The sequence below is a fragment of the Quercus lobata genome, chromosome 4 (assembly GCF_001633185.2).
Source record: "Quercus lobata isolate SW786 chromosome 4, ValleyOak3.0 Primary Assembly, whole genome shotgun sequence".
In the NCBI taxonomy this organism is placed as follows: Eukaryota; Viridiplantae; Streptophyta; class Magnoliopsida; order Fagales; family Fagaceae; genus Quercus; species Quercus lobata.
Window position 1 is genome coordinate 6164166 of NC_044907.1, and position 25089 is coordinate 6189254.

At 34.4% G+C, this 25089-nt stretch overlaps 1 protein-coding gene and 1 long non-coding RNA gene across 2 annotated transcripts; both read left to right on the plus strand.

Annotated features, from left to right (window-relative positions):
* The first annotated feature begins 15382 nt into the window (after positions 1-15382).
* On the plus strand, positions 15383-19268 carry LOC115984467 (putative disease resistance protein RGA4). Its single transcript, XM_031107490.1, has 2 exons — positions 15383-18620; positions 19189-19268. Exons 1-2 carry the CDS (start codon positions 15383-15385, stop codon positions 19266-19268), a joined length of 3318 nt encoding a protein of 1105 aa, XP_030963350.1.
* Positions 19269-24395: 5127 nt separating this feature from the next.
* LOC115984233 lies at positions 24396-25089 on the plus strand. The gene is made up of 3 exons (XR_004090434.1): positions 24396-24488; positions 24720-24830; positions 24910-25089. It is a non-coding gene; the product is annotated as an uncharacterized LOC115984233 (long non-coding RNA).

Genomic DNA, 25089 nt, shown 5'->3' on the forward strand with positions numbered 1-25089 from the left:
AGGGTCATTTACTTAAATTGCAAGCAGAGCTTAAAGAGCTAAGAAAGGAGAGAGATTGAGAGAGAGGAAATAGAGATTTTGAGAGAGAAGCTGAGACAAGCGTATGACTTAAAAAAAAAACAGAGAGAGAAAATTTGGTTATAGGTACTATTTTTCACCAAAAAAGAGAAATGAGGAGATAGAGATTCTAAGAGAGACATTTATCACCAAGAGAGAGAGAGATATTCCAAGCATAAGCTATATATAGGTATTGTTTGGTTCTTGGAATCCATTAGGGAAAGAGAAAATTTTCACAAGGAATTCCATTTTCTCTTGTTTGGTGCAAACTCCTTATGTTTGTGTTCCTTCCTTAAGTTAGTATATTTCACTGGAAACTTATATCTGTTTGAGAAATTTTTTAAAAATAAGAAAATTATTGGGAGAAGTTAAGGAAAAATGCAAGTAAAAAATGGGTTAACTTAGAGACTTGGATTAATGATTCGCTTGGGTGGAGTTTTGAGGTGTGTTCTCATGGGTTATTATCTTGTGTGTGAGCATGGTAGGTGGAGTAGTATCAGGATGGTTCTTGCGGTGGGAAAGGAGGTAGGCACATTCCGAAGTTGGGCCGAAGAGATGAGGAGTCCCATTCTAAAGATTGGGCTTAGCTCGAGGATAAGCAAATTAGGAGATGGGCCAAATGTTAAGATCCGTAATCTACATCGAGGACACGAGGAGGCTCAAAGATAGACATACATCTGAGCACCTAAGTAGTGTCAGGCACAAGTTACTAAGCAATCTTCTCAACGTCATAAGTCTAGGTCCCACCTTTGATAACCGATTTGATAGGCAAAAACAATTCTATAGACCCAGAGAGTCATCTTAACCTCTGAAGCGGTGGGCCTCACACACGTGCGGAAGATTCTGCCATCATGAGGGCTACACCAACAAGAGAGTATAAAAGGGGAAGGAGGATACGATATTGGGGGTTGGAAAATTTGGGGTGAGAGATATGAGAGAAAGGTGAGAACATAAATCTTTGGGGACTGAGATCCAGCTTGAAACTCAGGAAGGGAAGTTCGGTTAATTAGATACATCCTTGGCCAATAACTCGTAGCATAACAACAGATCAATACAAAGGCCTGGTACATCATAGCGACGGACTATTCCTGGATCTTCCATTGTGGGCTAAGAACATTACCAAAGAACAAATTAATTGAGGGATGGTGCCCAAAATAGACTAAGTTCATTGGGCCAAAGCACCACAGTTCTTAAAACCTTTTTTTTTTTTTGGCCATTTAAGTATTGGAAACTTGGTGTGTAAGGAATTTCTATATATGTAAATATAAAATGGACCTAGTTAAATTTATGAATTGAGGTATTACCTATTAACCAATATACATATTTCTTAAATTCTAAAATTGGTACTGTAACAACCCAAGGACAAACGCTCATCACATCTGCACTATACCTCAAAAGAACTAGTCACAGTTGAAGCTCCTTATAGTTGTTAATAAAGTCTAGTTCAACCTAGTAAATACCCGATGTGGGACTCATCACACACGCACACACATCACACAATCAATCAAATTGAGACATCACAATCTCTCCCACTTAAATTCCTAACGTCCTCGTTAGGACCCACTTTGTGTGGTAGTGTCTCCGAGCCCACATGGGGTTACCAGGCCGACTCTTATACCATATATAACGACTCAAGGAAAAGCACTAGCCACATATGCGCTATATCTCAAAAGGACTAGTGACAATTAAGGCTCATTGTGATTGTTAATAAGGCCTAGTTCAACCTAGTATATGCTCGATGTGGGACTCATCACACACCCACACATATCACACAATCAATCAAATTGGGGCATCACAATCTCCCCTACTTAAATCCCTAACGTTCTCGTTAGGGCCCACTTTGTGGAGTAGTGTCTCTGACTGCGCTATACCTCAAAAGGACTAGTCACAATTGAAGCTCCTTGCAATTGTTAATAAAGCCCAGTTCAACCTAGTAAATACCCAATGTGGGACTCATCACATACCCACATACATCACATAATCAATCAAATTAGGGCATCACAATGTATTACCCCAATTTTGTTTTTATGATTATCATTGTATCTTATCATTTTTAATATAGAGTTGATGTACTATATGTGTGTGAACAGTAAGATGGGAGTAGACAATTTTGTGGTGCTACAAATAGGTGAGAAAAATTAAAGTTTTAGTGCATACAATTTAGTACGACAGTTAAAATAATAAATATACAAATAAAAGATGAAGATGTTTTATGGGCTTCTTGGAGACTAAAGAGATAAGCTCAAGTGGATTTTAAACTCCAGCCCACTACCCCACCAAGCCCACATCTCTAATGTGTTAAAATATAAGTTGGAGGAAAAGATAAATCAGGGTTTTCATAGGAAGGGCTTTATCAAGGAGGCTGGTGTTTTTCCTTGGAGTTAGAGCACATACAATTGAAGAGGCAATCGGATTGTTCAAGGTATGATTTCTCACCATTAGAAACAAAGAATTAAAAGTTTATAAGGTTATCTTGGAATCAGTTGTGATATTAGATTGTTCATAAGTTTGATTTTGGTCCTAAAATTCTACTTATATTTTATGGTTAGATTTGCCGTTGTGTATCAATGAACAAAGGCATGACTATTACGTTTTCATTAGGATATTTATATATAATCCTAGATTGAGCCACGGAATTTCAAGAATCCAAGATTTTGGCTTAAGTCTTCCTTCGGTTTTGTACATAAAAAAAAAAAAATATATATATATATATATATATTTATATATATATGATGCTGCCACCGTTTCATTGAGATTATGCTAGTAAAACCATTGAGGCTATATATTACAGTTTGGAATTGGCTTTTGTGGAAGTATGGTTCTCACTTTGTTCTCTGTGGGTCCCTAGAATAGGTATATATATTGCCATCAAGTCTTCTATTAGATTTGTATATATTAGGTCCTTTTAGTTTTGCCACATTTCTTTGATTATATATGTTAGGATGAATTAACATTTTCTTTGGGGTTGTATATTAAATCCTAGGTCAATGATATTTTGGCTACTGCCTTCCTCATGGCAAAATGAGTTTCGATTAATGCAAGGGAATATTATTGGTTAGAATATCACTGGTTAGAAAAACTTTAATTTAGTGTTAAAGTGTTATTAGTTCAGCAAAATGTAATCCTAACGAGTCCATTTGTATAGTTCTATAAGCTTTATATTTTGTAGAGGATATTAAGTATATTTCCATGATTGATTATATGTCCTTAAATTATTTGATTATTGAGTAAAAATATTTGAAAATTGTCCTAGGTGATATCTAAAGATTTTAGAGGAATTGTTAAGAAAAAGTTCTTTTGGAATAGCTTTTGGAGGTAAGTAACCATATCCTAATTGGTTTTATTTTGCTTATACTACTATATTTTAACTACTGAAATTTGTTTATAATTGTTACTATTTTATTTAATTGTTTTAGCTACATTGATTTAAAGTAAAGAATAAAGAATTATTACAAATATATTGAGTACTGAGTATATAGTTTTATATATATGTATGTGAATGAGATATATATTTTTGTTCGAAGAGAATTCATAAAGGAAGCCTAGTACCGGTAACTTTTTTTATAATCACTAGTATCGTTAACTTTCTTCCCCATTATATATTCGGTCCTCTTCGGCTCCTTCCTCACAGCAACATTACCCTCTGGCTTTCTTCTCGCTCTTTTAGCCTTCTTTTTTACACTCTCTTGCATATTGAAGGTAAACTTAGTTAATTTTATTTCTTTAATGGTCTACCTTATTATGGATATTGTCTATAATGTTTTATGCACTTTTTTGATAAATTTGATTGGATTTTTTTTTTTTTTTTAATTTTTACAAGATAGAAATTCTACTTTAGTCTAATCTAAGTGTATATGTGTGTGAAACTCCCTCCTAAAGACTTAAACCTTGACTTGCCCTCCACACCCTCACAAGTGTTTAATACTTGTGGAGTGACTATCACGCCAAGAGTGCACCGTGATTTTGATTGGATTGGAACCTTTCGTGATTGTTGGGTCCATTAATGAGTAATGAAGTACATTTTTGAGGTCGAAGATTTTTTTATTGCAGTCATGTATTTTTAGAGAGTTGAGCAACCCTTAGTCAAAAGAATATATATATTTTTTTTATTATCTCTTACTACTACTCAATAAAGTGGGATCCACTAGATTCCTCATTTTAAGTGTTTATTTATTATGGTCCTCTAGGCTTTATTATGCGGCAATCGTTTATATTAGAACATATTCGTACGACAAGTAGTCTTGGTTAAGTGCTGTAACGATTATTTGAAGTAGTGGACATGTGTATAGTTTTGATTGTGTATTAGATAAGTTAGTTTGTTTTTAACATATAATAGCAGTTGTAGGCTCTCTTTTTTCCTGCCATGCTCTGTTTCTCATATAAGAACATAACAGAGATGTTGTAATTATAACTAACTTAAGCTTAATACACAAATCAATCAAAGAGATTTTTCCTCTCAAATATCTCATTCTCTCTCTCACTCAAAAACTCTCTGATTGAGTTTCAACTTTCAACAAAATGTGTACCCACTAAAGAAATGGCCTACTCATTCAGATTCCATTAGAAATATCAGAATTATCAGACCCCATCTTTTTTATGGAAGTATCATTGGCTCGCCAAATTTCCATGAAGGTAGTGAGATGAGTGAAATATGTGTATTTGTTCAATAGTCAATGAATAGATTGAAACATGAATTTAATTAGTGGTTTTTACACGAACTGGACTTCTCACACAACATATTCTAGCTGGGTCCCAAGCCCAATGAAGCCCATAGATGTATTTATTACAAAATGTGTTCAAGAACCATTGAGTGCTTTGAAAGTTTGAAACCAATAAAATCCTACTAGACACAACGACCTTTATGACCCATACTTTTGAAGCTCTCTTATGACTTATCCTCCATGCCATAGACCAAGCCCATGTGGATTGGAAGGTGCATATTTTTGAGGAAGGTTCAGCAGTACTGTTAGTGAAATTCACAAGGTTTTTTTTATTGCAGAGACTTCACCTTTAAATGAAGACAATAGTGAATTTTATTAATGATACAGAGGTGACGTGTTGTGTAAAATGTGTCACAACTACATGATGCTCGACAGCATGTATTGATTTCTATGCAATTTGACTTTAGTAAATCAGTGTAAATTTTTTATTTTTTTATTTTTTATTGTATGTGTTTCGAAGTTTTGAATTGATGGAGATGGTTCTTAACCAAAAGAAAACGATGGAAATGATTGTGACAATGTTTGTTCTTGTTCATGTTTTATGTACATACCATTTATATCAATAATGACTTTTCTTCTTCAAGGAACGTGACCCCTGCACTTTAGTTTCATCTTTTCTTTTCTTTAATGAAAGATGAAAATTCGTAGCTAATTACTCGAAGCTTCTAAATTAAATTAAATTTATATAAAAGAGGTAAAAAAATTTCGTAAGATTACAAATTTAATACCTGTTCCTTATCAAACAAAATACAAATTTTCTCTTTAAATAATTGTTGTGCATTTTCCCATTTACATATTTGCATGCTTTCTGTATTTTGTTACATTATACATTTATTATCGAGCCAAACTTAAACATTTTATATTTATTGTCGAGCCAATTTTAAACACTTACTACTTAACAAAAGTCGACTCATTTACTGTCTATTTTCAAGTTTACACGAGTATAAAACTAGTTATACTAGTCTTTTCTCTTTCGTTATTATTAATTTACTGTCTATTTTGTTAGAAACAAGGAGATAAGTAGTTGGTAAGTGAAAATAATTGGTTAAGCATTAGAATTTTGATGGATGTAATGTATGATACATAGTTAATTACTTAGGATGGTGTTTAGTGGAGCGCAAATATATATTATAATAAATGGTGTAATCATGTAAAGAATGGCAAGAGGACTATGTTCACAAGGTGCTCAAGACTTTGATGCAATGGAAAATAAAAATAAAGCCATGTTCAACGATCATTGCTGTCATACACAGCCACTAAAATTGTTAAATGTTTCAAAATTGTTGTAAAAGTTGTACTTTTGGACCTTTTGTTTTACCATTTCCACGTTACCCACGAAATGGGTGGGAAAAATAATCCTTGCTTTATCATTGTTTTTATTAATTGAGAGAAATGAGTGGGAAAAAAACATAAAAGAGAAAACCATAATTGATTTTTTTTTTTTTTTGCTTGAATATAATTGATTTGAATTAGTGCATCCACAAAAGATATTCATGAACAAACTCATGAACATTGGTGCTCGACACAAAACAAGTTGACTCTAAACTCATTTATAGGGTTGGTAATAAGTTTGATATAAGTTTGACAATTAAATCCATATCTTACTATGATTTTAAGTAATTAGGAGTAGTAATTGCTTGTCCAAACCAATAAGCTTTATATAGGCTTGATAATATATTTGTGTTGGATTTCAAGCTCAAAAACTTAATATAAGCTCGAGTTTGAGCTTGAGCTCAACTTTCTAATGAGTCAAGCCAAGTTCAAACTGTTAGACTTTTTAATGAGCTTGACTTCAAGCATTTATTATAGGATTGGTTCAAACTCAAGCTAAGTTTAAACATTTTACATTCGTTATCGAGCCAAACTTAAATATTTTATATTTGTAATTTGTTGTCAAGCCAAGTTTGAACACTTACTACTTGACAAAGGTCAACTCATTTACAGTCTATTTTCAAATTTACGCAGAAGAAAAAAAAAAAAAAAAAGCAAGTCATGCCAAAACATTTTAAAGAATGAGATAATTAATTGGTCAGAGGAAATAACTAAGAGCATTGGCATCAAGTGTTCCAAATGCGAAAACACCTAATACCAAAAATACATCTCCATCACATATGTCATATATCAAATTGTAAGGTTGAATTTATTCAATCATGTATTGGCTTTATTTCATGCCAAATTTGTTTGTATTTTAGCAATTAGATACCCTGTATTTTGGTGGGAATAATGTAAGGGTTGTGTGTAAGAGAGTGTGAAGAATTCAAGTGTGTGAGCATTTAAAGGATTCTCGCAACTAGATCTCGCAAGTGACTCGCGACTAGCGACTCGCCAAAATGTCATACGTGTGAAGTATGCAGGAAACTGAAAGGTCATAATAGCTAGAGCACTACAGGACAAAAATGGACAGTTTGGCCTGGCAGTTAACTCGCGACCCATCCCAATCGCGAGTGAGTCGCCATAATGCCCTATTTTGCCGGAAAAATGACTTTTCACATTCCTCACATACCCTACTATAAATACCCTTATGCCCACGAAATGTAGAGAGCTTCCAAAGAGAATTTTGAGAAAGAAACCCTAGAGAAAATCAAGATTGACTCATCCACAATCCTAGACATTTGATTCTCCAAATTCCTCTACTCTCACCCTCTCCATTGACATATCTTTAAGAGGTTCATTAGTCAAATTCTTATCTCATCATACCCAAATCAGTGAGGAGGTATTTTAGTGCTTGGAAGGCAATTTGGAGATGACCAATTCATTTGGTTGATGCAATGGGCTTATTGCGGGATCCGGAAAACTAAAGAAGACACGGTTAGACTTAACCTTGTTAGAGTAAGAAGTTTGGAGGGTTTAGATGCATTGAGTCGATTAGGTTTGAAGGATCTATTGCTATTTGTGTATCCCAACTTTATTCTTTAATGGATCATTTCACCACATGGAGGGCGGCGGAGAAGTTTTTTGCCGAGTTCTTCGGTTTTCTCTTCGATAACTCATGTCGGTGTTATCTTTGTGTTTGCATCTCTCTAACCTTTACTCTTGCCTTTTAATTGCTGCTGTGTTGTGATTAATTATGGTGTAGAGTTGTTTATTTGTTTGGGTTTTGCTTGTACTTATCATTCCGCACATCTATTGTTTGAGTATAAGCTTGTGTTGGTTATATTTGAAATTGAGGGTCTAAACATTCATTAGTGTTTTACACACTAAGTGAGCTTTCACAAATTATTTTAACACATGCTATAGTACACTTCTACTAAATGGTGGGTGTTATTTTAGGTTATTTTAATGAGTGGTGTATTAAAAAAAGAGATGAGTTGTAGGGTGTAATGTTAAATGCTATGGTAAAATAGATAATAGGTAAGTTCTATAGTGACCCAAAAATGGGGGTCTTGCATTTCATGGAATCCCGCATCGCCTAGGGAAGCACATGGGAATGTGTTTATAAGGAATGATTTCTTTACACATACCCCTCATGGTTTTGTTCTTCCCCAAGTTGCGCCGGGGAAAAGGTCTCTACACATTGAAGGGAAATCATTCCTTATAAACACATTCCCATGTACTTCCCTAGGCGATGTGGGATTTCATGAAATGCAAGACCCCCATTGTTGGGTCACTACAATCCACCCCCCTTACGGGCACACGCGTCCTCGCGTGTGGGGCCCACACTTCCGGCTAAGGCATGGCTCTGATACCATTTGTAACGGCCCCACCCCAACTGTGTAGATATTTTCCACTTTGGGGCCCATACCTAGGGGTGTGCAGAAAACCCACCGACCCGCCAAACCCGACCCAACCCAACCCGACCCACCGGGTTGGGTCGGTTTTTAAGGCTTGGTGGGTTGGGTTGGGTTACAAAAAAAATTTTTATGGCGGGTTGGGTTGGGTTTGGGTCATAAAATTACAAATCCACCAAACCCAACCCGACCCACCCATATTTAATATATATTTAAAATATATTTTATATTTAATAATTTTTTAAAATTAATTGTAGGGCACTTATATATATATATATATATATATATAATAATTTAAAAAAAAACAGTTGTAGAGCAGCATTTCCTCAGTTCCTCCTACTAATACTAATTTAATATATATATATATATAATATTATATAATTAATAAAATTTTTTAAATAGCCAGTTCTTCCTATCCTATATAAAAGCCAATTAGTTTACACAAATCCTAATAAATTATTATTGTTGTTTAGTTATTAGTGTTGTTTGCCTTTAAGGAATTACATTGATACTAATCTTTAGGTTTTTTTAATATATTAGTATTTTTTTTTTCTACTCAATTTAATAATAATAATAATAAAAATTTGTCAAACCCATGGGTTCAACTTGACCCAACCCAACCCATGTGGGTTGGGTTGGGTTGGGTTGGACTTATGTGACGGGTTGGGTTGGGTTGAATTATTTTTGACCCACCATGGTGGGTTGGGTCAAAAAATCCCCTCAACCCGACCCAACCCGACCCATGCACACCCCTACCCATACCCCTCATGGTTTTGTTCTTCCCCAGGTTGCGCTGGGGAAAAGGCCTCTACACATTGAAGGGAAATCATTCCTTATAAACACATTCCCATGTGCTTCCCTAGGCGATGTGGGATTCCATGAAATGCAAGACCCCCATTTTTGGGTCACTACAAGAAATCATTCCTAATAAACACATTCCCATGTGCTTCCCTAGGCGATGTGGAATTCCATGAAATGCAAGACCCCCATTTTTGGGTCACTACAGGTTCCCACGGTGCTCAAGACTTTGATGCAATGGAAAATAAAAATAAAGCTATGTTTAACTATCATTGTTGTCTCACACTACCACTAAAAATGTTTCACCCAAAAGATCCCAAGCATAAATGGGTCTAAGAACTCAGGTGGGTAGCATCCTCAATGGATGAGCAAACGAGAGAGAGAGAGAGAGAGAGAGAGAGAGAGAGAGAGAGAGAGAGAGAGAGAGAGAGGGGTGTGTGTGTGTGTGTGTGTTGCTAGGGGAGAGGAGTGTTTGATCTGTTTTGTTATTTGATTTTGGGATCAAACATGTTAGAGTAACGACAAATTGAAAGGTGGGTAACGAAGTATTAACTGAATAAATCATGGGTGGGTAAAGTGTCAAAAATGAAACCACAGGTAAGTAAGTTAAATTTGAGGCAAACCACAGATAGGTAAGTTGTAATTAGCCCAATTTCTAAATATATCACATCATCTTAGTTTTATTACCTTCCTAAACAATGTAATGTTATATTCTTGTATTGAGATTACATTAATATCAAATTACAATAATGTAATAACATCACGACGAATCAAACGCCTCCTTAGTGAAATTCACAGTGAGCTATCTGTGTGAAGCCTGGCACAAGCTTATGGCCATGTGAGACTGGGGTGGTACACGCCTGTTGATAATATATGGGTGATGTGTTGTAGTATATGTCACAACTAGAAAATCTGCAACTATTGCATAAAATCATTATTCAATCATTACTAAAAAATGCAAGTACATGCTATGTTTGCTAAGTGGACCTCAATAAGTACTTGAGGACAATCGGAATAACTAGAACTGTGAAGGAGATTTTGGTTTTTTTCTTTTTCTTTTTCTTTTTTGGTAGATGATAATTGATATGACCAATTAAATTGACAAACATTAGTAAAATTATCAAGTGGAGGAACTGTATCTTGAAAAATATTAGTAAAATATGTTGCTAGCTCTGAATGAGATTTGTCTTCCTTATTTCTACTCACGGTGGAAGCAAAGAAATGTTGAGGGGAAAGTGAAACCACTCTTTGCAGATAATGCTCTTTGAATTTGGGTTTGCCTTATTTTTTTATTTTTTTGAGAATTGAGAAAGAGGGTTTGCCTAAGGTTGAGTGGTCTAATTTTGCTATGCTGAATAATGCTATTGAGATTAGCCATTGCTTTGATTCCTATGCATTTTGTTGAGCTAGAAGAAAGGAAAATAATGTTGTTCATTCCTTGTAAAGTGCTTGGGAGTTTAAGAGAGAAAGAGTTTGAACTACGAAGTTAACAACATATTGTAACTATCTCAAAAAGAGAGGAGAGGAGGGGGGGGGGGGGGAAGGCGTTTGCTTATGCTAATAGGGTCTTTTGCTTTTTGTAATAAGTTTTCCCTCTCTCTTTCAATATTGAAGGAGTTGAGGAAGGATGTTTGTGAGTATTTTGTTTAAAGAAATTGTGCATCAATAATAACAATTATCATGCATTCAGTCCATTTTGGTCAAGCTTGGTCCTTTCTGGGCCAATTTGGTTCATTTTAGTTTATTCGGTTCATTTCGGTTTAGTTTATGTGAAATTTTTGTAATTACTCTCAGATGGTGGTCTATTCAACTTTGGAGGCTCCGAAATCTCAAAACTTCTACAAAGCTGCTTGAAGAGCTAAGGAAGGAGAGAGAGATTGTAAGAGAGAAGTTGAAACAATCGATAGATAATGAGAGACATTCCAAGCATAAGCTTTAGGTTTTGTTTGGTTCTTGGAATCCATTAGGTAAAGAGAAAATTTTCACAAGGAATTCCATTTTCTCTTTGATTGGTGTGCTTTGGTAACTCTTCATGTTTGCGTTCCTTCATTTAGTTAGTATATTTCATTAGAAACTTATACATCTTTTTGAGAAATTTAAAAAAAAAAAAAAAAAAAATTATTGAGAGAGGGGTTAAGGAAAAATGCAACTAAAAAATGGGTTAACTTAGACTTGGATTAATGAATTGCTTAGATGTAATTAATCTCCAATTTATAATTAATATATTATCTTTTTATTGATTAAAAAAAAGGAATATCATGTAGTAAATTCTCTTATTAGTAATTATCTTGTGTGTGTATACACATGATAATTACTCTTTGGTGCATGTGTGTGCCATAAGAAACCCCAAAAAGCTCATGGCATGCCACTAGGGGGCACGAATAAACACAACACAAGTACGAACATAGCTGATAGCTCAGAGAGAGTTTTTTTTTTTTTTTTTGATACCAACTCAGAGAAAGTTAAGACACTATGATCAAGAACACAAGATAGTGTGTATCTACGCACATAACTTGATCAATATGTTTCCCACGTTTTGAATGCAAAGTTGTAGTTGACAATTTATTTGCCTTATGTATTGGAGTAGTTGAATTGGCCTTTTTTTAATGAAACCATGAGGGGGGCAGGTGACACGCTTGAGGACTGATATTTGTGGATGCCTGTGCTACACTTATAGGCATGCTTAGCAATTAGTTAGACATAGTTGAATTTCCTGAACAATGAATAAAGATTTAAGCAATTAATAATATATATATATATGACTTAATCAAAAGAAAAAATAATAATGTTTTATATTTTTTACTCAGCAACAATAATGAGTTTTTTTTTTTTTTTTTGGTTATAAAGGCATTGAATGTCATTTTAATAAATAATTAAAGGGAAACAAATACCCTAAATGTATTTGTTAGTAAACTATTTTTAAAAAGTCTTTATGGAAAATAAAAAAACAATTTATATTTTGATAGCTTTTTATATTTATAGTAAGAGTGGTGTGAAAACTTTTCTAAAATTATTTGTAAATAATTGCCCTGAAGCCACATGTGTGTTAATGTGACCCTTAATTAAAATGCAATGTATCAAGAAATCAATCTTTTTTCTTTTTTTTTTTGAGAAGATCAAGAAATCAATCTAAGAGACTGGGTTAGTCAGACTTTCAAGGCTAAATGATAGTCCTACATTATTAGTTTATTACTATGCCATAACAAGTGGTAACTGGTAACAACTACCAACAATTCTTTTTATTTTTTATTTTTGGAAAATCTCAACTACCAAACAAGTGCATATTCGTATGACAAGTCGTATTGGTTAAGTGTTGTAAAGATTATTTCAAGTAGTAGACACGTGTATATATTTGATTGCATATTAGATATAGTTAGTCTGTTATCCACATATAATAGCCTTTGTAGGATCTGTTTTTCCCGCCATGCTCTGTTCCTCAAAAAGCAGAGAAGGCTGGGCTAGACTTTTAAGGCAAAATGTTAGATCTACATTATTATTCATTTGGATCTGCCTCTGAAATCTCTACTACTTTCCCATGCGTCAGCATGATTGTTCTAAGAAAATTGGCTTTAGCTTCGTAAATGCAAAAAGGGAGATATATGGGTCCAAACGGTTTTCTTTTGTTGCAAAAGGGCTCAACAGTCAACACTCTCACATGGTGCCTCCTCATTTTCCTATGCATGATAATGGTAACATTCCAAGAAATATTGTAATGTTAACTAACATAATTAACATTGTTTGTAACTCTTAACTACTACAAATATTGCACCCCCACAGGTTCACTCTGTTTTACAAACTAATTTGGTAGGCGTTCATTAATAAAGATCCATTGTTCTCCCCTCAAAAAATAAATAAATAAATAAAAGAAATATTGCACCCCCAACCTACTTGATTTTCAAGTAGGATTATAAATGAACCAAGCCATTCATAAATAGCTTGGACTTGACTCAATAAAAAGTTTATTTATGTTTGTTTGTTTATTAAAGAATCAAGTTTGTGCCTACATTTTTTGCTTGTTTAATAAACGAGCAAATAAAAAAAAAAGATCTTCATGAACAAACTCTTAAACATTGGTGCTCAACACAAAATAAGTTGACCCTAAACTCATTTATAGGCTTGGTAATAAGCTTGATATAAGTTTGACAATTAAATCCATATCTTACTATGATTAGGAGTAGTAATTGCTTGTCCAAACAAATAAGCTTTATATAGGCTTGATAATATATTTGTGTTAGATTTCAAGCTCAAAAACTTGATATAAGCTCGAGTTTGAGTTTGAGTTCAACTTTACTAATGAGTCAAGTACTCAAGTCAAGTTCAAGCTTTTAGACTTTTCAACGAGCTTGACTTCAAACATTTATTATAGGATTGGTTCAAACTCGAGCTAAGTTTAAACATTTTACATTTGTTATCAAGCCAAACTTAAACATTTTATATTTGTAATTTGTTGTCAAGCCAAATTTGAACACTTACTACTTGACAAAGGTCGACTCATTTACGGTTTATTTTCAAATTTACGTAAAAAAAAAAAAAAAAGTTATACCAAAACATTTTAAAGAATGAGGTACTAATTGGTCAGAGGAAATAACTAAGAGAATTAGCATCAAGTGTGCCAAATGCTAAAACACCAAATACCAAAAATACATCTCCATCACATATGTCATATATCAAATTATTTTAACACATGCTATAGTACACTTCTACTAGATGGTGGGTGTTATTTTAATGAATGGTGTATTAAAATAAGAGATGAGATGCAAGGTGTAATGTTAAATGCTATGCTAAAATAGATAAAGTAAATTTTTGGTAAGTTAAAATAAATTTTTTTTTAGAACATTTGTGCTAATACTCTAGCGTTAGAATTTTGATGGATGTAATGGAGGCACAAAAATATATATATATATATATATATATATATATATATTAATCTAGTAAAGAAGGGCCAAGGTAGATTCCCACGGTGCTTAAAGACTTTGATGCAATGGAAAATAAAAATAAAGCTATGTTTAACGATCATTGCTGTCTCACACCACCACTAAAAACGTTACAAAATTGTTGTAAAAGTTGTGCTTTTGTACTTTCTCTTTTACCAATTCCACATTCCCCGCGAAAACCCAGATAGTCATGGTGTAAACAAAATCCTTGCTTTATCATTGTTTTTATTAAATGAGAGAAATGAGTGGGAAAAAAAAAACACAAAAGAGAAAACAATAATTGATTTTTTGCTTTTTATTTGCAGTAGTGGAAACGTGTAAGAGTTGATTGGGTATTAGATATAGTTAGTCTGTCATCTACATATAATAGCCTTTGTAGGCTCTGTTTTGTTTTGTTTTGTTTTTTTTTTTTTTTTTCTTTTTTGGCGCCATGCTCTGTTTCTCAAATATATATATATATGAAGAACAGAACAGAGATGTTAGTGCTACATTATAACACTCTGTTACCAGTTACTACCACTACACTTGGCTCTGCCTCTGAACTGTCGGTTATTTCCAATGCATGAGCATGAGCATGATTGTTCTAAGAAATTTTGCATTAGCTTCGTTGATGCAAAAGGGAACTATTGGGTCCAAATTGTTTTCTCTGTGTTCAAAAGGGCTCAACAGTCAACACCATCACATAGTGCCTCCTCATTTTCCTATGAATGATAACGGTAACATTCCAAGAAAATTCATAAAGTTGTGCATGATATAACGGTAGCTTTCTAAGAAAATTCTTAAAGGAAGACTAGTAACAGTAATTATCTTAAAAAAACATAAAGCTATGCATGATTGATGTAACTTTCTAAGAAAATTCATAAAGGAAAACTAGTAACGGTAACTTTCTTCCCCTTTAAATATTCGGTCCTCCTCGTCTCCTTCTTCACAGCAACATTTCTCTCTAGCTTTCTTCTTGCTCTTTAAGCCTTCCTTTTCACTTCAGGCTCTCACGGTCTCACCCTTTAGTCTCGCTCTTATAGCCTATCTTTCACTCACTAGAAAGTTTTTCTTCCACACCCTAGCATTGAAGCATTTGAATCCCAGCCTCTAGATTTCCTCTCTCTCTTTTAGCCTTCTTTTTTCTCTCACTACACACTAACAAATGGATGAACCAATCCTCTCTAGCGTTGCTGGGTCCATAATTGAAAATTTGGGCTCTGCTGCATTTGAACAGGTTGGATCGCTCTGGAATGTTGAAGATGACCTCGAACAAATCAGGAAAACTGTTTCCACAATCAAAGCTGTACTCCAGGATGCAGCGGAGGAGCAGAACCACAATCATCAAGACAGAGTCTGGCTCGAAAAGCTCAAGGAAGCAGTTTTTGATGCAGATGACTTGTTGGATGAGTCTAAGTACCACACTGAATTGGCTTTGAGGCAAAAAGAGACGAGTGGGAGTTTTATAGAAAAGGTACGCTATTTCTTAAGTTCAATCTCAGTTGTTTTAGGACGTCCTAAGATGAGTCTTAAAATAAGTAAACTGAGTCAGGAACTAGATGCAATAGCCAAAGATAGGGAAAAGTTTCACTGGAAAGAACGCAGTACTGTAAAGCGTAATGTGATTCCGGATAGGGAGACTCGCCCATGGTTTCCTCATAATGAAGTTATTGGGAGAGAAGATGAGAAAAATCAAATCATAAATCGCTTATTAGAGCCTAACAATGAAGAGAATGTTTTAGTTGTTGCTATTGTGGGGATTGCGGGTATAGGCAAGACCACACTTGCTCAATGTGTTTATAATGATGATAGAGTCGATACACAATTTGAGCTAAAAATATGGGCGTGTGTCTCAAATGTCTTTGAGGTGACAACATTTGCTAAAAAGCTAATAATGGGTATTGATAAAGATGATAGCATGGAACTAATGCGAGAGAAACGTCGTAAGATTAATCCTGAAGAAGTCCTCAAAATGGATCCATTGAGGGAACTTCATGACAAAATTTCTCAAAAGAAAATTTTAATTGTGTGGGATGATTCATGGAATGAAAATTGTAAAGTTTTGAATAACTTTATAGGACTTTTAAGTAGTTGTGCAAAGGAATGTAAGATTGTAATAACTACGCGTGACAAATTTGTTGTAGATATTACACGTGCTAATGAAACATATTTTCTTAAAGGTCTCTCTGAAGACTATTCTTGGTCTTTATTTGAGAAATTAGCATTTAGAAATAGGCAAGACACTAAAAACCCTACACTAGTAGATTTTGGAAGGGAGATTGTAGGCAAATGTCAAGGAGTGCCCCTAGTCATAAAGTCCATAGGAAATGTATTGTACTCTAAGAAACCAAACGAGTGGTCAAAGATCAGGGATAAGGTAGTAGCAAATGTAATTGAACAAGGGGGTGATAATTTTCCGATTCTAAGGTTGAGTTATGATAATCTTCCATCATATTTAAAATGTTGTTTTGCCTTTTGTTCTTTGTTTCCTAAAAATTATGAGATTGATAAGATGACAGTGATTCAACTCTGGATGGCACATGGATTTGTCCAATTACCAAATGATGATACTCAGCAAGTAGAAGGTGTTGTAGATGAATACTTCAAGGATCTACACTGCAATTTTTTTGAGGAAGTAAGGGATAGATGGGGAGCTTTAAAATATAAGATGCACGATTTATATCATGATCTTGCACTATTAATTGTAGGGGCAAACTGTAGACTTGACTATTTGGATGGAATAACTCGACATGTATCATTTTCTAGTGTTTCATCTTTTACTAAAACTTTAAGTTTGGTTAAAGCAAGCAGCAAGGTACGTACTATTCTGTTCACACATAGTAAGAATGCATCTGACGCCATGGATGAGTCAACACTGAGTACACTGATTGAGATTTTCCCAAGTTTGCGTGCATTAGATTTACATGGATTGAAAATTGAAATAATGAAAAATTCCCTAGGGAAGTTAATACATTTGAAGTACTTAGATCTTTCTTTTAATCCTATTAAAACTCTTCCTGATTCAATTACTTCACTGTTGAATTTGCAAACACTAAAACTTCAAGATTGTCGTAATCTTAAACAATTGCCTAGGGACATCACAAAATTGGTTAGCCTCAGGCACCTTGATGATAGGGGTTGTTTTAAATTGAGATTGCCTCAAGGATTACGGAAACTGACTGGTCTTCAGTCATTACCGTTATTCAATGTGAGGAATAATGGTGAACTAGGCGAATTGAATGGGCTAAACAACCTCAGAGGAACACTTAAGATCCAAATTTTAGAACAATTGGAAGATGCTAACTTAGATTATGAGGTCAAAAATTTAAAGAAAAAGCAACATCTTGAGAAACTGGAATTAGCATGGGCTCACCAAGAAGGACATGATGAGATGTTATTAGATAGCCTCCAACCACATCCAAATCTCAAAATTTTGGAAGTGTGTGGTTACACTGGTGTGACATTTTCAAGTTGGCTTTCTTCCATCAAAAATCTTGTTAAAATCACTTTAAGGAGATGTGACAGTTGCAATCACCTGCCACCATTGTCTGAACTCCCATTTCTAGAAAGCTTATGGCTTGATGAAATGAAAGATTTGGAATGCATATCAGATCGTGATATAAGTGAGGAAGTTTCTACTTTATCCTTCTTCCCATCGTTAAAATCTCTTTGGATTATGGAATGCCCTAACTTAAAGGGATGGTGGAGGAGCGCATCAATGACAGATCATCAACAACATCAGCATAACCGGTCACTGCCTTCATTTCCTTGTCTTTCTTATTTTTGGATTTGTAATTGTCCTAATATGACTTCCATGCCCTTGTTTCCTTATCTCGGAGAAGTCCTACGACTAACTAACGTTAGCTCAAAGCTTTTTCAAGAGACAATACTTCCCTCTTCCTCCTCTTCTTCGTCTTCTCATCTCTCCAAATTAATATCTATGTATATATTAAATCTGCCAGATGTTGTGTCTCTGCCAGATGGGTTGGTATCAAATCTAATTTCTCTCGAGCGTTTATACATTTCCAATTGCAAGGAGTTAAATCTAGGAAGTGACGTGGACGGAATGGAATGGCGACATCTCAATCGCCTCACTCATCTGTACTTCTCCGGCCTTCCAAAACTGAATTCCTTACCTGTAGGTCTTCAACACGTTACAACCCTGGAAACGCTCTTTATTAGAAATTGTGAGAATCTGAAAACATTGCCTCGGTGGATTGGGAATCTTATCTCACTTAAACAGTTTACAATTTACAACTGTCTCAATCTGAAAACATTGCCTGACGAGATGCGCGATCTCTCGTCTTTACAAAAACTGGAGATTCGGCGTTGTCCTGAGTTACAGAGAAGATGCGAAAAGGAAACCGGTCAGGATTGGGACAAGATCGCACATATCGCTTTAGGTACGCATTCTATATACCCATTTTTTTTGTTTTGAATTTTTGTTTGCTAGTTGAGAAAACAGTTGAAAATGAAAGAAAGTGAACTTTTTAAAAATTTATTCTCTATCATTTATTGATTTCAATACAATTTTTTGAAAAAAAAAAAAAAAAAAAAGAATTTTTTCTTTTGGGTTTCAAAAATATAGGAACCAATGTATATAATTGAATGGGGCTCACTTTGGCAAAGCTTTTGGTTTTCTAAAGTTTTCTAATAATAACAAAAATTTCTGAGATGTATAGAATCTTGGCCAATTTGATTGATTTCAAAGCAACCAAATTGTTGAATTGTTTCAAAGTTCTATTATTATTAATGTTATTTAATTCCATGACTTGTGTTCTGGTTCACAGTTACATTACGTACAGAGCCTTACTGGTAGGATTTTGGATGGAGTACGAAAGGTACTTGGTTACACTTTCTATAATCAAAGGTTAATGAATATTTTGAATAAAATTTCATTCCATATATTTGATTCACACGTTAAGATGCATATATTCCTATTTGATTCATTATTCTAAATGATTTTTACAGATCCTGATGGATGTGCTGTTTTGAAGTCTTTACATGAAAAATGCCTTGCTCAAGTCCTTAATTCTTCCAATGAACTTTGAATAGCTGGAAGTGGGTTATTCAAATGCTAATTCCTTTCCTCTTCTTCTTTGTTCTTCTTGTGTTATGGCGATTTCTCACTTGGTTTGATCCTAAATGCAGAACAAATTGGAAGCACAAAACAAAACCAGGGGTAAATATCTGAGCCTATTTGAAACCTTTTATAAAAAACATTTTCTCTATCATGATCTTATTTTCTACCATAAAGAACATTTTTCATGCAGTTAGATGCATACACAATTTTAGTGGAAATCTCTTTGTACATTTTGTGTTATGTTCCCATTGCTTACTGTTACAAACTTGGGAACAATATCTTTTTTGGCCATTTTCTCTCACTTGAGTAACCAGTTCATGGCAATCTTTCACAATTCCCTGCCACTGTTAAACTTTGGCTAGCTTGAGGATGCAACATGCATCATCATTGGGATTGTATGCTGATATCTTGTGTTATCTGCAGCGAGCATTTGGAGTGCTGTAGGGATCATCTCTTTTATGATTACTCTTTTACAAGAAGATTCAAGCAGCAAGTGTTGAAAGAGTACGTGGTTAATCAACAGCTTGTCATTTGAAATTCCTCTCCATTTGTTCAGATGCTAAGGCCCACTAGGTGTTCTTGTTCTTGTTGAAATCGACTTTAGTGTGATGTAGATTTGCTGTAATCTAATAATTGTGTTCTTCTTGTTTTGGTAGTCTTTAGCTTTTTGTTTAAGAGAAAATTGTTGTAAACTCTTTATTCAATAGTGGAAGATTTTTTACTGGACTAGGTCCCGTGGTTTTTCCCTTCTCATTGAAGGGTTTCCACGTAAAAATTTGGTGTCTTGATTGTGGTTTGTTGCTGGATATTTCTGCTTTGTGTTGATTATTGGGCTTGCCTAATTTTTTTGAAGTTCCTATTGAATTGGCACAAAGAGGTCTACCTTGTGCAAAGCTTGCTTGGGCTATATTCATCTACCATATTTGGATTTAAAGAAATGCAAGAGTCCATAATGATACTATCCATAGTGAAAAACTGAGAATAGTCATATAGTTATATGGGTCTTTTTGCAGCAGGGGCTGGCTGTTTTTTCTACTGAGATGTAGTGTTCTGTCTTTTGAACTCCATGTGATAATTTTTGTGTTAATAAAATTTCCTCATTCATCCAAAAACAGAGGACAAGAAATAGTATCCAAATAGCCTGAGCACTAAGTCAGCTGCAAAAGCTTTATGATGTATATCATGAATCTCAAAAGCTGATTACAAATCCAGAGGCTTTTTTTTATTTTACACTAGAAAATTATTAGACAAGTTGAAATGCATTACACAAATCTGGCTAAACATGCTCTGGCATTGAGTTCAGAAGAAGCAATAAAAATGTCATTGTGATTTAACTGGATTAAGAATTGACTTGCACCAAACATTAGGATTTGCTAGCTGCTTAGCACCATATATACTTTATGAAAGGGGAGTAGAAGGTGATATACCATCTGGTTCTACTAAGCTGGTAAAGCATTTTGTCAAACATGCAAAAAAGCCTTTCAATAGGCAATGATGATTATATTTGATTGGTGTAAACCGCATAAGAACATTAGTTTAGCTTTTCAGGAAAGTATTTTGTACTTGATTTTTATGCCAAAATGGTGAATTAAGAATTAATTCCACATTCTGAAAAATTACCATACTGAACAAATTTAGAACTAATTGTAGCCATCACAGCTAACCACTTTTGTGGTTTCTCAAAGGAAACCCCATTAGTCAAGAACCTTATAGTTCAGCTTAAGGGCCTCATTTCAAAGCCCATGTGCAGATGTGATTGTCATCTTTTTATGTTTTACGTGATTTACGTCCGTAACAAATTTTTGTGGTGTATAATGTTTTCTTAGTGATGCAAGAGCAATAGTAGTTGATGTTGTTTACAACACTGCAAATGAAAATGTATTAAATAAGCTTCATGCTACATAAGAAACAGGTCAATTACCATTCTAGCTTCTTCTTTTGTATTATACTAAAGCCTTGTTGCTGGGTAATAGTGGTCCTTGTCATGCAATAACCTGTCAATTTGAAGAATTCCTATCACCTTGAGTTTGATATGTGCTATCTCGTTACTATAAATATATATATATATATATATATATATATATATATTTCGTTTCAAGTAAGTGTAGCCAACAATTTGACCAATTATTCATTTATTTCTCCAATGCATCAAGCTGCATCTTATTGCCTCTGTTGCCCAAGACATGGAACGTAGAATATATCTTACAGGATTGCTTAAATCGAGAGTTTGTTAGGGTGGGTCCTAACCCGAAGTTTTCTCCTATTGCTGGATATCACTGGTATGTCTTTTTTTTTTTTTTTTTTTTTTTTTTTTTTTTTTTTAATTAATTAAAATATATAAGCCCGTCTGTGGAACTATTTACTGTAATTACTTGACTTAATTCTAAGTGAAGAAGCATATTCATTTAACTACCATATATGAAGTGTTTTATTTTTTTAGTTCTTGTGAATGAAAATTCAGATATTAATCAGATGACCATTGTACTTATCCCTTTGTTGCTCTCTTTGCAGGTTTGATGGAGATGGGTGCATGATTTTTTGTTCCCTTATTCAAAAGAGCATTTCTTTTAAGTTTTCTTGAAGAAAGTGTTCAAAGATATAACTTCAATACCACTTTTCCTACTCTAGAATACCATTAATGTTTCTCTGCTTTGTGTGTTTAATTTATGGTTTCTTTTTAGTGGCTACTCAACGCCCAATTCTCTACATTATAAAAGTATTTGTGTCACATACTCCGAAGGAAAAAGCTCCATATAACAAAGAAAAAAATGCCAATTGGCTGCTCTATGTAATTTTCCTTAGTCATTATATATGGTGGGTACATGTGCAGTAAACCCTTGTAGTTCATTCTTTAGTTGGCCAAGATCATTTGGATTTTATATGGTGCTTAGTTGAGAAATTCACTGAAAATACCATGATTGTTCTGACACAACTGCAGTTTGGCAGTGGAGCCAAATGAATAATTTTTTTAGTACATAATTGAAGTCCTCTAAGAGGTAAAATGATACATTTGTTCTTTTCCCCCTTCCACACTTACTTGAGGTTCCTTCCATTTGATTCATATACTATCTTGACATTAAATGTTGAAGTTTTACTAGTTTAACTACATTGAATTGCCAAATCGAGCTTGCCAATGAGCTCTAGCTCAAAAGGCACCTCCTCCCCTTATAAGAGTAAGGTGGAAGGTTAGGTAGTGGTTTCAAGACCCACCGGGTGTGTGTGTGACTTATCAATCAAAAAACAAACTAGAATAACCAAATCGAGCTTCTTAAGAATGAAAATTTTCCCTATGATATTTCTTTGTGGGGCATGTGCCAAGCCAGAATATCTTATTGAATGCAACTGCCATGCTAACTAGTGAGTTACAAGTTGCCATCCTAACTATTTAATGCAACTACATTGTCCTATTGTTTATGAGTTGTGGTCTATGGTGTTCACCTTGTTTGGTATCTACTGGGTGACACCAAAGATTGTGGTTGAGCTCCTTGCATTTTGGCAAGGAAATTTTGGTTATCATCGTAATGGTGTTATTTGGATGGTTGTCCCTTATTGTTTGATGTGGTGCATATGGCAAGAGAGAAATAACCGGTGTTTTGAAGATTTTGAAAGGACTATAGCTGATTTAAAACTTTTCTTCTTTAAAACTCTATCAGATTGGATGTCCATTATAGGAAGTCATTCTATTTTTTCAGTCTATGATTTGATGGATGCTTGTAATTTGTGTATTTGATTATTTTGGTCCCGTGCTGTATACTTCCTGTAAACTTGGGTGACTCATTATTATGTCTTAGAAAAAAAATTTCTTTACTTATAAAAAAAAAAAACTAGTGAGTTAGAAGTGTTTATGATTTCAAATAATACCTGTTCTTAAGAGTGAAAAATAATCATGACGTAATCAAAACAACTTTGAACATGCTGGTGAAATGTTCAATCATCAGGATTCAAAAGAAGATATTTAGCTTGTTCTTCTTCTTTATGATCCCTTGGCAAGCTTAGGTGTCACTCTATTAGTGAAGGGGGCAAGCTCATGGTTTGCTCATCAAGCATGGGAAAGCAACCTATGTCTCCTGCTATGTAAGGACATCTCGCATCAAACAAGAAGAGTATTTTGGAGGTGCTAAATTTATGAAGGTATATCAGTAAACTGTGGGTTTCTTTTTTCTTATTTTTATTTCTGGTATGTTCATTTGCATGGTTAACCTCAGTAGGATATGCCCCCTTTTTTAGTTACATGTTTTGCCTCTGCATAATTAAAATCTTGAATAGATAATCATCAGTTGTATATGTTTGATTTGTTGGTCCTGTTGTATACATTTTTTTTTTCCTTTTTAAATGTCATTACAGGTTGGAGATCTTAAAGGGCTGTTTGGATTATTCATGGTGAACATGCAATTACTGAGAGCAAAATTGAAAATATTAGATGTATCATACGGATATGGAACAGGTTAGTTAGTCTGGTATGCAAAGTTTGCTCAAAGGAAAATAAATCTGCTGAAATTGTGCACAGAAATTTTAGTAGAGTTGAAAAACATTATCCCATGTATAATTTTGCTTAATTTTCTGGTTGCTCGGGTTCTTCTTTATTGGGTAATAGTGTGTTTATAGTTCTTCTATCCATCAAGTCCACATATATTAGGATGCAGGTACAGGGCGAGGTTTCAAAGAATGGAGTGTCTAAATGCATTCTTCTTTCAGACCTTGCCTGGCAAATATGTTTACCTAACATTATGTGTTGCTCAACCCCTTTTTGTTTTCTTTTTTATTTTTATTTGCTGAATATTGTGGTGCACACTTGGACATATTTACTTCCTTTATTTCAATTATCAACCACCCAGCGATACCCAAAAAAAAAAAACATTTATTAATTTTGGTGGGTAAGATTTGAACTTAAAACCTGCCAATTTTTCACTGGCCTTTACCAGCTGAGCCAGAAGTTTGTATTACCTAGATGAATATGCTCCCTTCCTTTAGTAGACACATGTATTTGTCGAATATCTCTGATACATGCACCGTGCCAAAGTCTGTCTTTAAACATGTATATTGGGTATCTCTGCACATTTTTTTTCGTGTTTAGATAATCCTGGTGTGAAGTGCAAGACACTAAGTATTTCCCTCCTGTGTACAGCTAACACAGCTCTGGTGTATCATCATGGGAAAGTTCTAGCACTTTCTGAGGCAGATAAACCTTGTACGCTGGTCTTCTTCTTGTGTTTTTCATTCTAAAAAATTAAAATGAAAAGGGTTGGTCTTCCTCTGGATTTCCATTCATATGATGTAACTGCTCTATTCTTTCATGGTGGGCGAAAGGAAATACGGAGCAATGCCAATTTGGTTGTCATATATGGACTCCATCAAGTAATTTGGTGGTATGTCCTCGCTTCTGATGTGGGATTGAAATTGTCTTCATTACTTTATTTAGATGCTGTTAAAGTTTTGGAAGATGGAGATCTCCAAACACTTGGTATGCTGGACTATGACAAGAGATTGTCACATTCTTTTACTGCTCATCCTAAGGTTGACCCATTCACTGGTAAGACATCCTCGTAAAAGCTATTTAGCGACCATGGTAATGGAAGAAGTCCTTTTAACTTACAGAACCTTCCATGCAGGCAAGATGTTCACAAACACCACCATATATCACCTACAGAGTAATTTCCAAGGATGGTTTCATGTATGATCCAGTACCAATAACAATATCAGACCCCATCATGATGCATGACTAAAAGTTGCAATGAGGGATACAGGGTTGAGAAAATTGCCAGGATGTAGCTAGATTGAGGTCAACGATT

What these genes read in the sequence shown, in the direction of transcription:
- LOC115984467 (XM_031107490.1), top strand. Translation starts at nt 15,383, where the DNA reads ATGGATGAACCAATCCTCTCTAGCGTTGCTGGGTCCATAATTGAAAAT. An exon ending in GATCGCACATATCGCTTTAG is followed by an intron (nt 18,621 to 19,188) that starts GTACGCATTCTA and finishes TGATTTTTACAG; the next exon opens with ATCCTGATGGATGTGCTGTT.